This window comes from Mixophyes fleayi, chromosome 4 (assembly GCF_038048845.1).
Source record: "Mixophyes fleayi isolate aMixFle1 chromosome 4, aMixFle1.hap1, whole genome shotgun sequence".
NCBI lineage: Eukaryota > Metazoa > Chordata > Amphibia > Anura > Limnodynastidae > Mixophyes > Mixophyes fleayi.
In genome coordinates, this window is record NC_134405.1 from 198,304,447 (window position 1) to 198,320,284 (window position 15,838).

Sequence of the window (15,838 nt, forward strand, 5' to 3'; positions counted from 1 at the left end):
TTAAATATACCAGATCTTTCTGTACGATAGCTTGTTGCTTCAACTGTTGGGTGCCTTTACATTTATTTTCTTCTTCAGAAACATCAGTATTTATCACCTTTACATCTTCCTCTAATGGACTAGTGGAAGTTTCCAACTCCTAAAATATAAATGCACACAATATAATATTAACACAATTTTCTTGATACAAAAGTCACAACAATGTTTTTAAAAGTTGGCAGTTTTTTTTCTCCATTTGTGAATGTGTCTAGTAAAGTGGACCCCACTACCTCAGAATTCTCCAGGAAGGTTCTAAATATCTGGACACGCCACATAATCCTAATTGGGGTGGAATAACGAAAACAGATACTTTTGTCCATGTAGTGTATGTGGACACCCAGACATCACATCCATATGTGCCTATTAAAAATGTCATTCCATTAACATTTTTGGGAAGGCTTTTCACTAGCTCTTAGAACATGGTCGTGGGGATTTGCATCCATTCGGCCACAAGAGCATTAACAAGGTTGGTCGATAAAGTTTGGCTCACAGTGTGTGTTTCAATACATCCCAAAGGTGAACAGCGGGGTGATCGAAGATCAGGGCTCTCTGCAGCATTAAGATTTTCCTTCACTGGAACTACGGAGCCCAGGCCAAACCATGAAAATCAGCCCAGAGCATTATTCTTCCTGTTTTCCTGGCATTCGCCAATTCCAGATTTGTCCGTCAGACTACCAAATAGTGAAGTGTGATTCTCACTCCAGAGAACACATTTCCACTGCTCCAGAGTCCAATGACGGTGCGCATTATGCCACTTGCCATTGGGGATGGTGATCTGAGGTTTGTGAGCAGCTGCCCGGCCATAGACACTCAATCCATGAAGCTCCCGATGAAAAGTTCTTGTGCGGATGATGCTTTTCGAGGCATGTATTGGTGAGTGTTGTAACGGAGGACAGGTGAAGCTTACATGCTATATGTTTCAGCGCTCTGTGGTCCTATTCTGTGAGCTTGTGTGGTCTACCGCTTTGCAGGTGAGCTGTTGCCGCTTCTAGCTATTTACACTTCACATTAATGCCACTTGCGTTTGATTTGGGCAGCCCTAGACAGGCAGACATTTGACAAACTTACTTTCTGGAAAGGTGGCATCCTATGACAGTCATACATTGAAAGGTACTGAGTATGGCCTATTCTACTGCTGTTTGACTAGGTAGATTGAGTGGCTGTAAACTTGATTAAACAAACCTGTTAGCAATAGGTGTGGCTGAAATGGACAGGCATTAGAAGTTGTGTCCACATCTTTAAAATACGGTAAACAGACATGAATGGAGAATGTTTTCAACAAAGACAGTATATGAACAATGTAATAGAGGTATGTATTTTACTAATGGTAGTACCACAACACAAAACAAACATAAGTACAAAGTATATAACTAATAAAAACAAACATCCAAATTTATATAAGATCGTATTACCCGCACAATTTTCTTTAGTTCATTTGTGGCATCAAAATTGTTTGGATCCAGTTCTAGGACTTTTTCATAATCTAGGCAGGAAAAAATTACAACTTAATGTGCAAAAATATAGGATTATTCAAACTACATTTGAATCCGTAATCGGGAGGTTATATAACTTATCAAGCAGATTTTCCAATATATGTGGATTTCCCAAGCACTTGATAAAAAACACAAGAAACAATTGTGGCAGAGATTGGCTACAACAATCAACATAAAAAACACATTTTAATTTCACTGACAAAAATTTGTCATGTTGCGTTACTCCTATAATCAATTTTTAGATATATAAGTACTGTTATCTACACATAAATTATATAAGTGCTTATGAGAAACTTCCTCATAAATATACATAGCATAAATATGTAGATGTGGAGAGAAGTATTAACTTTTATTCGTAATATATTATAATAAATGCCTAAAATATATATATATTATTACTTTTAATATATTTTTTTATATAGGCTAAAATAAACATTTCACTAATAATAACTATTAATTAGCTTAATTGACAACCTTCCTTTGCTCCTTGAAAATTGTTTAATGCAAAGCGAGCAGCTCCCCTGCGTGTGTAAGCTTTCCAATAATTGCGGTTTAATGCAATAGCCAGATTGCAGTCCGATTCAGCGACAGCAAACCTAGGAAAAATGTATGGTAAGAAAAACCACCTAAGCTTTAGGGAAAACAGGAGTCATATAATAAACAGTTGTCTATAAAACAGCATAAAAGGCACAAGACTTACTTTTTTTGTCTAAAGAAAGCAGATGCGCGATTGGTCGGCAAGACTGCATTATATGGATCAGCATTCATGCCTTTTGTGTAGCATTCCACTGCTTCATCATACTTTCCTGCTTTAAAATAATTATTTCCCTGAAGTAAACAAGACAAATTGAGCATTGAAATAATGTTTAATTTTATAAATTTTAAACATTCAACAAATGAAAAAAATAAAAAAATACAGAAGCAATGATTTGGTAGGCAACTAAATTATTTCATAAGAGTAAGCCAACCCACTATTGGGCAATGTAGATAAACAAATTTGCTTTTATTAAGAACAATGTAAAGCTTTTTTAATGAAAAAGAGAAAAATCTTTAAAACATCCTCTCCTACCTACCTATCCTAATGCTCCAAGCTAACATATTTCAATATTACAGTCTCATGATACAGAAGGTCCCTCTTAAGGCCTCATTTAGAATCATTTTTGTGTCCTTACGTGTATATTATGAGTGGCATATAACTCATATTTGCCAACTCTCCCGGAATGTCCGGGAGACTCCCGCAGTTTGCAAGAGTCTCCCGGACTCCCAGGCGAGTGTGGCAATCTGACGGAACTGCCCACTTCACTAGTAAGTGCCCCACTTCCTAGTAAAGTGGGCAGAATTAGCTCCCAAATGACGCGGTTTGCGTCATGACATCACGGGGTGGGTCCAAAATAATGTGCATTTTGGAGCCCCGCCCCCGTCACGCCCACCTCCCATGACAGGCTCCTGGAAACCAACTATTCAAAGTTGGTAAGTATGATATAACTAGAAATATACTATAAATATGGAGCCCCATCAAGATGTACGCTATGTGTATTGAGAAGTCTGTGGATTAAAGATACAGCATTCATTATTATTAAACCGACTGCCATAATAAAAATGTAACTACATTTTTAAAAAAATGGTTCCCACCCACTAAAACATGCTAGAGGCTGGGCTACTCACACTATAACCATAAAACTCACTGCCTGGTTAACACAGAGCAGAATTTCTTAGAGGAAACAGGCCTTGCGGCCACTGACAGACTGGCCATTCAATTGTACAAGCACTATTGTGCTGAAGCAGCCAATGGCTGCCTGCTTTGCTGGGACTTGTAGTGACAAAAATACTAAATTATTTTATAATTTTTCATTATTACCGTGGCATCCAGAGCTCCCAAGGGTACCATGATGAGCCCCAGTGCTATTTAGTAGGTGGTTGGTTTGCCCATCTTTTGCAGTCTCTGCTGTACTGTGACCAGCCTAACCTGCCATAGTCTGGCATAAGTTGAAGTTTTTATAAGAGAATCCTATGTTGTCCCCTAATTAAATAAAAACAGCCCAGGCTATAACTGGCGCCAGTTACTATTTAAGAGGGACGAACATGTTTTTTTATTTAAATGTTTAGCAGCACAAATGCATAATAAAAAAAAGGTGGGAAAAAAAGCAAAGTACTTTATGAAATAATTATGAGACATGCAGACGCATTTAGAGTAAGCTGTACACTGGCTCAGCTCTTTGCCCAAGTTCCCACTTTTCTTTATGTTCACAAATATAAAGTATTGGATATATCTGAATACGGTTGGCAAACATCACAGCAGCGCTGGAGGAACATCATACAGAAAAACAAGGCTGTTTTAGGATCTACTGGACTGCATCGCTGTTCAGCTGTGGGACCCAGAGCTCAACTGTCATTGCTGCTTCATCATCTGCTCAGCTGCTCATTGAGCACAACTGTGATTGCTGTTGCCATCTCTGTTTGGCTGCAGGACTCTCTGCACCCAACTATCAGTATCCTTCACTTCGTTGTGTCAGAAGTACAGAAACCTGCCTACTCCATCAACCCCTGCCAGGTGGCGGTAAAGTATCCTTCATTGTCCTACACAATTTGGATCAACTGTTCCTTTCCAATCTCTCATTACCTACCTCAGTTAATACACATTCATTCATATCTCTGACATCTGTCCATCATACACCTACTCAATTTACACTCTCCACTGTCTAGTATCACCAAACTTTTCTTCAAACTACTCTTCTTTCTCTATCATCCTATTTCTCCAGCCCCTATTAGGATTTCCCCTTCACTACTTCCCTCCTCACTAGTCTGCACACATGAACTGTTTTGTCTCCTGCACCCACCATACTCACCAGCCTACATAAATAAACCTCACACCCACAAATCCTCCTCACATATCCTGTTCCTCACACGGCTCCTTCTCATGGCTGCTGGTGACATCTCACTTAACCCTGGACCCACTCTCTGCTCACGCTCCTCTTTTCATCCTAAACCTTTCCGTCCACCCTGTACTATCAATCCCGCCAACCTTATCCACATATCTCTACTACCCTCATTTCCCTTCTCCTGTGCACTATGGAACGCCAAATCTGTCTGTAACCAACTTACATCCATTCATGATTTAATTATGATTAAATACCTCAACCTCCTGGCCATTACAGAAACTATGCTCACCTCCTCTGATACTATATCCCCTGCAGCTCTCTCCTATGGGGGTCTCCCCCTCAGCCATATTTCCAAACCAGGAAACAGACAAGGTGGTGGAGTAGGCATTTTACTTTCTCCAAGTTGCACCTTCCAAGTCATAAGTGAGCCAGCAAGGCTCACTTATTACCTATTTTTTGACCTGCTTACTCTCATACTAGCCAATTTCAACATTTTCATTGATAATACCACGGTCTCTTTTACCACTAAACTTCTTTCTCCGATTTTCTCCTTTGGTCTCTCCCAGTGGACCTCATCTCCCACCCACTGTGATGAGCACTCCTTTGACCTTGTCTTCTCCCGCTACTGCTCCATCTCTAGTTTCACTAACTTAGCATTCCCACTCTCCGACCACAACCTCCTTTCCTTTAGTCTTACCTTACCTCATGCCCTCCCTCTTGCACCCAAATCCACATGTACACAATGACACCTAAGTACCCTTAACCCAATCCACTTCTCATCTTCACTAAAACAATTATTTTCTCCTATGTCTTCATTGTCCTGCCCTAATCAGGTCGCCTCTCTCTACAACAAAACAATCACCTCAGCCCTAGACAATGCAGCTCCAGCTACCACATACAGTCTCCGACGATCCAAACCCAAACCATGGCACACCAAACAAACCCGCTACCTGCAAAAGTGCTCCAGCTCTGCAGAGTGCCACTGGAAGAAATCTCGTTCCCATCCTGATTTCCTCCACTATATATTCATCCTTTCATCTGACAGTATTGCCCTTTCAATTGCCAAACAAACATTCTTCAAATGTCGAATATCAAACCCAGTCTTATAACCCACATCACCACTTTGACACCTTCAACTCACTTCACTGGCCACCTGCACCTCCTCCCCTTTCTTCCCTCACACCTACTTCAAAGAAAGAAAAAAAAAAAAATTTGACAAGATATTTCCTCATGCCAAATTCCACAGAGTCCACCCACCCACTCTCACCAGTAACTGAAGACAAAGTCTCTACACTCATCTCATCATCCCTCCCTACAACCTGCTCCCTCGACTCTATTCTCTCTCAAATTCTCTGCTCTCTCTCCTCCACTGCATGCCCAAATCTAACTCACCTCTTCAACATGTCTCTCTCCACTGGCACATTTCTGTCCTCCTTTAAACATGCGCTCATCTTACCAATTCTAAAGAACTTTTCTCTCGATCCAGCCTCTCTCCAAGTACCGCTCTATTTTTCTCCATCCCTTTGCCTCCAAACAACTTGAGTGATTAGTCTACAAACAACTGTCTCACTTTCTCTTCTCACTCCATTCTCGACTCTTTGCAATCAAGATTTTGTCCCCCACATTCCACTGAAACTGCTCACAAATGTGATCGATGATCTACTTACTGCAAAGTCTAAGGGTAATTTCTCCATACCCATTCTCCTGGACCTCTCTGCTGATTTTGACACTGTTGATCACCCTCTTATCCTACACACCCTTCACTCCTTTGGCCTTTATGACACAGTTCTTTCCTGGTTCACTTCCTACCTATCGAACTGCTCCTTTAGTGTTTCTACCTCTGGCACATCCTCCCCTCCACTTCCACTATCTGTTTGGGTCCCAGAAAGCTCTGTTCCTGGCCCTTTACTTTTTCATTGTAAAGCTCTTGTCTTGGGGCACTAATTCATTCATTTGGCCTCCACTACACTGATGACACCCAAATCTATATCTCTTCCCCTGACCTCTCCCCTTTTGTACTATCTCTTTGTAACCAACTGTCATTCAGCTATCTCCACATGGATGTCCCAATGCTACCTAAGGCTCAACATATCCAAAACATTATCTTCCATCCTGCCAGAATCACCAGCTCCCTTCAAATCTCCCTCAATGTTAATAACACCACATTTTCTCAGTCTCCCAGACCCGCTGCCTTGGTGTCGCACTTTACTCCACCATCTACTTTATTCCTCACATCCAGGCTGTCTCCCACTCTTGTCGATTCCACCTTAAAAACATTGCTAGAATACGCCCTTCTCTTACTCAACATGCAACCAAAACTCTTAACCATTCTCTCATCAATTCCAGTCTTGACTACTGCAACCTCCTGCCATCTAGCATTCCCCACACCCATATAGCCACACTTAAGTCCATCCTAAATGCTGCTGCAAAACTAATCTTCATCTCTCATCACTCCACATCTGCTGCACCACTTTGCAAATCCCTACACTGGCTCCCTATGTCCTCCAGAATCCAATTCAAATTACCCACCCTTACCTACAAAGCCCTGAACATCACCACTCCTTCATACATCTCAAAACTCATATCAAAATACTCTCCTTCTTGCTCTCTCAGATCTACCTCTGACCTGCGCCTTGTCTCGTCTCTAGTAACCACCTTTCACTCTCGCCTACAAAACTTCTCCCGTGCTGTTCCCCATTTATGGAATTCCCTACCATGCCCAGGCTTTCCCATGGCCTTCAAATCTTTAGATGCTCTTTGAAAACACATCTCTTTATTAGAGCTTTATCCCCAATAACACTATTCACACTAATACATCCTCACAACTGTCCCAATCTTCACTCTGAACCACATTTGCTCCAGTTTCAGCTGTGTCCTCTTCCACTTAGAATGTAAGCTCTCTAATGAGCAGGGTCTTCCATACCCTTTGTTTTCAAGTCTTCATTTATTTTGTCTACCTTGTATGTCCCTGTGTTATGTATGCCCTGTTTTCTCTAATGTACAGTGCTGCAGAGCTCTGTTGCGCCATATAAATTTACAATAATAATGATAAATACAATTACTCTGGAAAACACACAGTTCTATTAACTTAAAGAAATGAAAAAACAAACTACCTTTTCTTTCTCTGCCAGAGCTTTTTGTGTATTAATACTTATTCCATCCTCATCTCCAGAATCAGACTCAGTGGACATGGATTCATTAGTGTTGTCCTCTTTATCAAGCTCTTGTATTGCTTTGTCCTGTATTTCATCAGACATAATACATTCAGCTTTTAAGAACATACAAAACATGATGTGGTAACATTAGTACCAGTATATAAAGAGGATATACTGAAGGCTATATGTTGCCAAACATATCATTTATTTTCAAAATATTCCAGTAATGCAGGTGAATTCAATAGACCTGTCTACAACAATGAAATAATTCACAAATCTTTAAAGAGTTTTGGAAGGGTCCAGATTTAGACATTTTTAAAAACTTACCATGACTGAGTGATACCTTACTCTGTAGCAGAAGCAGGGGGCTCTTTCACAAAAACAGTGTTGCTTTACATTTAAAAAAGCACAGCGTTTGAAGTGGGTCGAAAACACCTTGCTAGAGGCATATATTCATAATACATACTGACTCACATCAGTTCTGCAACTGGTTTTACAGACTGTATCAAGACGTGGGATAGATATTGCTCTACATAGAGGTAAAAATAAAACAACATTTGATAAGAGGTAATGGAAATGTTTTCATTTGTCTCTTTTCAATTTGATAGGCAAGTTAAAAAGTCTGCCGTAGCAAACACTATTTTATTTACTGATCCAAGTCAATGATGCGAGATGCTCATTCACAAAAATATGAAAGCAATCCGTTCATTACCTGTGAATGAATAGAGCTGGTCAGGTATTTTGTCCTTTTATTGCTTACATTAAGACTCATCACAAAGCCTAAATCATGGACACATTCAGAGCTCAGCTATCTAAATTGACATAACTTAAATGATGCTAAAGACAGACATGTCGATATCAGGATACATTTTCCATCTAATTGAAAACCATCCTCAAAATATTAAGACAGTGCTTTAACTATACACGTATGTATTACTATGGCTTACACTCACCACATCCAGCTTGTCCCAATATTCATAATCAAGTAATTTTCGCTTGGGCTTTTTGGTCTCTTCATAGTTCTTCTTTTCCGTTGATGGTTTGCTTCTGCTCTTTTTCTTTTTCCTGTAGTCTTTGTTTCTAACAGGCGGCAATGCCTATACAAAAATGTGATTCACATTTATTTCCCTATCCCAGTCTTGCATCAGTAACATAACTATCACCAGGGGTCAAAATTGGTGTAAATTTAGAAGTAGCGGTATGGAAATTGTAAGTGAATGGGATTTGAAGGCAGAGGTAGCAGTATGGTATACCCCCATATGGACCCTCACCTCGACCACTGTCTATCACCATTTACCACTGTATCTCAAAATCTCCTTTAATTCTATTCAATTAATTTATGAAATCACTCTCATTATTATAAGTCTTAAATGGGGTACTTCAACCAAGACCTGTTTTTTTTATAATGTATGCTGGTCATAAAAATATATAAATAAAAAGAAGGAAAAACAATTAGATGAACTTACGGACCTGGCCACTTAAAACATTGTTGGGTTGCAAAGTACACTCCTGCATATTAACCACCATTGCATTGTGGATTAAATAAATGTACAGCAGACAAGCTGGTGAAGACTGTAGGCAGCACGGTAAAATTACTTTTTTCTTTTAAATACACCTCCTCAACAAATTATTATTATTATTATCATCATCATTTATTTGTTGGGCACCACATGGTTTCCGCAGCGCCGTACATAGTACAAACAGTAAACCATACAGGGTTAAACAGTACAGAACAATAAACACAAAGTACCAGTGCTTCAGAAACTCTGGGACAGACATATGGAGTAAGGACGGAGCAGAAGAACAGGTATGGAGACACGAGTGACGAAGTGCCCTGCTCATACGAGCTTACATCCTAAGGGAGGGTGGACACGAGAGGGAGCGGTGGTGCCAGGGGAGAGAAAAAGGGACCAGGGGAGATAGGGAAGAGCGAGCAGAGTAGGTGAGGGGTTAGGTGGATGGTTGGTAGGCTTTGAGGAACAGGTGAGTTTTAAGGGCTCGTTTGAAGGAGCACAGATTGGGAGCGAGACGGATGGAGCGAGGGAGGTCATTCCAGTGCAGGGGCGGCAGCTTGGGAGAAGTCTTGGATTCTGGATTATGTAACAAATGTTACATAATCAAAAAAAACATATCTTGGGTAAAGAACCTTTCTGCTACTTAAGGATGTGCCATGAGAGTTCTCCATCACTAGTCTATACACATATTTTTATACATTTGTTTTTTTAACAAAAATGAAAAAATTCATAACAAAAATTAATATATTTCTTAATAATTGGTTTAAGTTACCTTGTATATATTACATAAAGACATGAAGATGGATTGAAAGAATGCGTTGGTGTTCCAGTTACATATAAAAGCCACTTGCAGCAATATTCACATTTATTATGAGTAAACAGTATAGAAAAAAAAAACCACTTGTAACGCTTGCTAGTCACTTAATTCAGAAACATGAAGTCAATTAATAAAATGTCTCTGAATCTGTCTCCCCATTCTTGTTTACTAGCAAAAGTGCCATTAAGTAGAGGGAGAAGACAGATATAGAGGCCTACTTAAACTTTGAAGAGGTTTTAAATCCCCCCAAAACAGTAGTTTTCGGGGAACTGCTTCTGTTTATTAATAGAGGACTGCGGCAGATACCACAGCCTTTTCAAATCGGAAATCTAGACCCCATAAGTGTCTATAGGACTGTGATTTTGTACAATTAAGCTCCGAAATTCAGAGCTTGACCCCAGTAGTTAGATGGCATTGGAGAAATGAATGAAACAAATAATTACAAGGCTCCCGATTCAAAAACACATTGTAAATAATCCATAACCTCACTTGATATTTTAAAAACATTTATGTGTTTTAAAGTGGTTTAATGTGGAAACCAACTGTGCAACTTCTTTTTAATCTCTTATTTAAATGTACATCTTTACATTAAACCCCTCAATTACAGTGAACAAATTTGTACTTATCTGTATCAATTAGGTGGAAAAATGAACATTTTACTATTGTCAAATATTTCAGTCAATAATATAGATCCACAATAGAAGTGTATGTGTCTTGTTAACTTGGTCCCCCTGAAGAGCTTGCTGTGAAATTAACATTTTACTTGTTTAGAAGGTTTTTAAATCAAATATGCACTAAAATGAGAAACTGGCAGCCCACTTCGCGACCATGGCCCGCAGTTCTGTTACTCTCAGTATTATTTCATCCGGTGCCTAGATATTTGTGTCTTTACCTTACTTCCATCTCACATTATCAGACGTAACACTGTTTGCATAACAGGCATTGTATTTGCGGGGTTTTTTTTAATGCTAGTAAAATCTAGAGAAACGAGTTGGCTATATGTTTGTTACTCGTCTTTTCACTAGTGTTTGGAGATCATTGTAGACTTAAGAAAAATATAACACAATGCGTTATGATCACAGTGCAAAAAATATCATGATAAATGCAAGTGGGTATAAGCCCTTAACTACTGGAGGAACACAAATGAATGCTTCCACCCTCCCCACTTCATAACATTCAGTACGCCTTGAGACTCCTGCCAGTACCTATGTGAGGCAGTACATGCTCACCTCACCCATACATTTCACTTCCTGCCGTTCACCGCTTCTTATTTTTCTAAGGTAAATCCATTTATTTCTGAGAACAGGGTAAATGGGCTGCATATAGTTAATAATGGACTATAATATAAAGCCCTGTGCAATCCTTATATATAGTTGCATTGGGCTGTTCTGCAATTGTGCAGTGCCATATATGTTGTTCTGTATGCTAGATACAGTTTGCAATGCATTATTTTCTATGTCTATAGACAACTGTATCACTTGTTTATACGCTGATGACAAATATTGCTAGTGACATTCTATAATTAATGCTAACTGAGGAGCTTTTCTTGACAATAGTTATAGTACCATTTTTATTTCTCAGAATACTAGAAGCAGTTATCAGTATTTTTCTAAATCTATGGACAGATGTGCAGTAACCATTATCTTGTTCAGTATGCATTTTTCTATGCGCGTGGAAAACAGCATTTTTTCCCCTTCTACCATTCATTCTTCACACCCTATTTTTATTATCGTATGTACATTTCAATATTATCCGAGCTAAGGAAATATATTTTGCAACTTAGAATTGTTATATTTTGCATGTTATCCACAGTGAACACCAATACTACATAGTCTTTGATTGATGCAATGCTGTTCTTGGCTTCTTTATACCTCAGAAAATAAATGACGACATGTACTGGTGTCACTAAATTCAGTTGGTAGATGTATCCAACCTTCTAAAAAGGAAAAGTCTAGGGGCTAGATTTACTAAGCTGCGGGTTTGAAAAATTGGGGATGTTGCCTATAGCAACCAATCAGATTCTAGCTTTCATTTATTTAGTACCTTCTACAAAATGACAGCTAGAATCCGATTGGTTGTCATAGGCAACATCCCCACTTTCTCAAACCAGCAGCTTAGTAAATCTAGCCCTAGGTGTTGCCCGTAGGAACCAATCAGATTCTAGTTATCATTTACCTAATAAATTCTAAAAAATGATAACTAGATCTGATTGCTATGAGCAACACCTACATGTTACCTTTTAGAAGGTGTGATACACCTACCCACTGAACTCAAATATTCTAAGACTTTCTCGGAACATTCAAGCCAACTCCAAATGTTCTAAAATTGTAATATAACATTCCGTCACTTTTTACTTATATAATCCGTCACAAATAATTTTCAATTTACAAGTCCCAATGTGTATCTGAAACAGCCTAACCAATTTTAAAAATTTCAGTTTAGTGTTCCAGACTCTGAGTGATGCTCGTATACCAGAGCCAAATACAAGAAACTCCTACCACCACTACATTACCCGCAAAGCCAAGAAATTCAAACTCCCTGTGCTGCTGTTCTCAACACTCCACAGAGACTGCGTTGACCAAGGTTGTCAATGATCTGATCACTGCTAAAACTGAACGCCATTACTCTCTTCTAATTCTCCTGGATCTCTCGGCTGCATTTGACACCGTTGACCACTCTCTTCTCATACAAACGCTGCAATCCCTAGGTCTTCAAGACACTGTTCTATCCTGGTTCTCATCCTACCTCTCTAATCGCTCTTTCACTGTTAATTTCTCTGGAGCCACCTCTGCTCCGCTTCCCCTATCAGTTGGAGTACCACAAGGCTCAGTGCTAGGTCCTCTGCTGTTCTCTATCTATACCGCTTCTCTTGGAAATCTAATAAGTTTCTTTGGCTTTCAGTATCATCTCTATGCGGATGATACCCAAATCTATCTATCCTCTCCTGATCTCTCGACATCTGTGTTGTCCCGTGTAACTGACTGTCTTTCTGCCATATCATCTTGGATGTCCTCTCGCCAACTCAAACGTAATCTTTCTAAAACAGAGTTAATAATATTCCCACCCACCAACAAGAGCATACCTGACATTTCTATCTCTGTTGATAACATGACCATATATCCCACCCCACAAGCTCGCTGCCTAGGTGTAATCCTTGACTCACACCTATCCTTTGTTCCCCACATTGACTCTATATCTAAATCATGCTACATACATCTAAAGAACATTTCCAGAATTCGCACATATCTCACATAAGACACTGCAAAAACCTTAATCCATGCACTTATCTCCCGCATTGACTATTGCAATTCCCTCCTTACTGGTCTTCCCAAAAACAGACTCAAACCCCTACAATCTATTTTGCATTCTGCGGCAAAACTGATTTTCCTTGCAAATTGTTATTCCTCTGTTGAATCACTTTGTATATCTCTACATTGGCTGCCTGTCTTCTACCAAATCCAATATAAAATACTTTTACTAACCTATAAGGCCATTAACAAAGCTGCACCAACATACATCTCCTCTCTTGTCTCAAAATATCTCCCAACTCGGCAACTCCGTTCTACACAAGATCTGCGTCTCTCATCCACCCTCATTATATCCTCCCATTCACAGGACTTTTTTCGGGCTGCACCCACTCTATGGAATTCTCTCCCTCGCACAATAAGACTCTCCTCTGGTCTACAAACTTTCAAGCGTTCTCTGAAAACCTACCTATTCAGACAAGCTTATAATATTCCTCAACCACCCTCTTAACCTCACCGCCTTTAGCCTGTTACCGCCGTTACACAATTTCACACAAGAAAATTACCCCCTGACCAACATTGTTGTGTGACAGGATCATTTAGCTTATGAGTCACTTCTACATTTGCCGTCTGGCTGGGCCAAAATGCAAAATGTATACTTAACCTCATGTATCAATCTCCCATTGTCCCATAGATTGTAAGCTTGCGAGCAGGGCCTTCTCACCTCTTTGTCTGTTTTACACAGTTTGTTTATTAGTTTATTACGTTTGTCCCCAATTGTAAAGCGCTACGGAATATGTTGGCGCTATATAAATAAATAATGATGATGATGATGTGTCATTTGGTCATTCAAATTGCCTGTGAGAACACAGATTCATGCTAAAAGTGGGGAAGGGGTGGGGGTGCAATCATTTGCCCAACCAGCAACAAATTTTGAAAGACATTAGTAGATTAGTGGTACTGATCGGTACCTGTATCTTAAGAAGTATAAGACTTAGGGGTTGTTATCCATTAGAATTAATGTTAGTTACAGTAATGGAAATATTATAAGGTTCAAGAAAAGGTGGATTTAGACTTCAACTACATACATTTGGTGCATCTCTATTAGAAATATATAAATCCATCAACACCTACCTCTTGGTCTGCAATAGTCTGTTTACTCAACTTGGCATCTTTCTGCTTTATATCCTTTTCCCAGCTTTCTAACTCTCTCATAAAGTCGTGCAGCTCTTCTGCATTTTGCTTCATTTGTAACTGAAGGTCAATAGCTTTGTTTGGAGAGGACATGGTGGTTTATAAGAGACACAGCAAAGGGCTGCCTTGACAAAATAAAGGAAAAGAAAAAATATAAAACATTATAATGTATATCTAATGCTAATTTTACTATCCATTACCCAAACCGATTAGCACTATAATACCGTACCCTTCCCTGGCAAGTCTTTTATGATCTCCAAAGTAATCTATTTTGTTACTAAGTTTTGCACAGAACAATAATACTATGTAAATGTTTAAAAAATGTTTATAATATATGCTAATAACACTGAAAAACTGTCATACCCTATTTTCTTAAATGCGAAATATAAAGCACTGTATAAATCTAGTGGTCTGCTAACATTATGTTTGTATGGATTTCCTCCGGGTGCTCTGGTTTCCTCCCACACTACAAAAACATGCTAGTAGGTTAATTGGCTGCTATCAAATTGACCCTAGTCTCTCTGTCTCTGAGTGTGTGCGTTAGGGAATTTAGACTGTAAGCTCCAATGGGGCAGGGACTGATGTGAATGAGTTCTCTGTACAGCGCTGCAGAATTAGTGGCGCTATATAAATAAATGGTGGTGATGATGATGTCAGTCTGATCATTAATGATATATTTAAAATTAGCATATTACTTATCAAATTAGACTTGTTTTAAGGGTTTTAAAATGTACTCATAGCTTTAGATAATCATCTTCATGATCAAATGTGAGTATAATTTATAATTGCATTTTGTGACAATCTTAAACAGCATAAGTAATATCCTCCTAGAAAACACACTTGAGCCATTTCATGCCCCCCTGTTGATCTCTAGAGCCAAATCAGAGCTATGTTGAGAATGTGTGTACTGCATCTAAGGCTATCTTATGCAATTTATGGCTCACCAGCACCCGTAGAGGCTGGGCAAGCATGCTGACATCTGTAGTACCACAACCGCTTTAGACTCACAAGTCGTCTACGTCTGATGATGTAAAGGTTTTCTAGAAAAAAACTGATATATGGATCACCAGAAAGATGGATACCCTAGTCTTAGCTTTCCATACATACAAAGCTCTTTTCTTAGAGCTATTGGAGCAATTCCACCGAGATAATCTAGACACATTTTAATTAGTGCAGTGCCCCCGGGACTGTATATAGAAAACAAGGCCAAGAGGACTAATCAGCAGTCCCCTAGCTAGATGTGCACAAGGCTTGATGCTTTAACTTACCTCCAGATCCTTACTCACTCGCTTCGCAAATCTCACTTCCCATGCAGTGACTCCCAGCATGCCCCGCTGCAAGTTACCATAGACACCAATGACGCCGAGACCTAAAACAACAAAACGAAGCGCTAGATGACCAGACAGCTTTGTATGTCATACTATAACTTTACCCTGTCTTCCGAGGCATGTGCAAACGCACCGTTAAATACAGAAACCTGTAGCAAATACTATCTAAAATAT

At 39.3% G+C, this 15,838-nt stretch overlaps 1 protein-coding gene across 2 annotated transcripts in view; it reads right to left on the minus strand.

The window, feature by feature from the left end:
• RPAP3 (RNA polymerase II associated protein 3) overlaps positions 1-15,798 on the minus strand; it is a 56,869-nt gene extending 41,071 nt beyond the window's left edge. The window contains exons 1-8 of one of the 2 annotated variants that reach the window (XM_075209092.1): positions 15,605-15,798; positions 14,277-14,457; positions 8,520-8,663; positions 7,525-7,650; positions 2,233-2,360; positions 2,007-2,128; positions 1,452-1,522; positions 11-139 (exon numbers count right to left, since the gene is read on the minus strand). In XM_075209092.1, coding sequence (XP_075065193.1) covers positions 11-139; positions 1,452-1,522; positions 2,007-2,128; positions 2,233-2,360; positions 7,525-7,650; positions 8,520-8,663; positions 14,277-14,429 — 873 coding nt within the window. In that variant the 5' untranslated portion in view covers positions 14,430-14,457; positions 15,605-15,798. Of the gene's footprint in view, positions 1-10; positions 140-1,451; positions 1,523-2,006; positions 2,129-2,232; positions 2,361-7,524; positions 7,651-8,519; positions 8,664-14,276; positions 14,462-15,604 lie in introns of both variants that reach the window. The other variant, XM_075209091.1, reaches the window with a different exon arrangement.
• Positions 15,799-15,838: the final 40 nt, after the last annotated feature.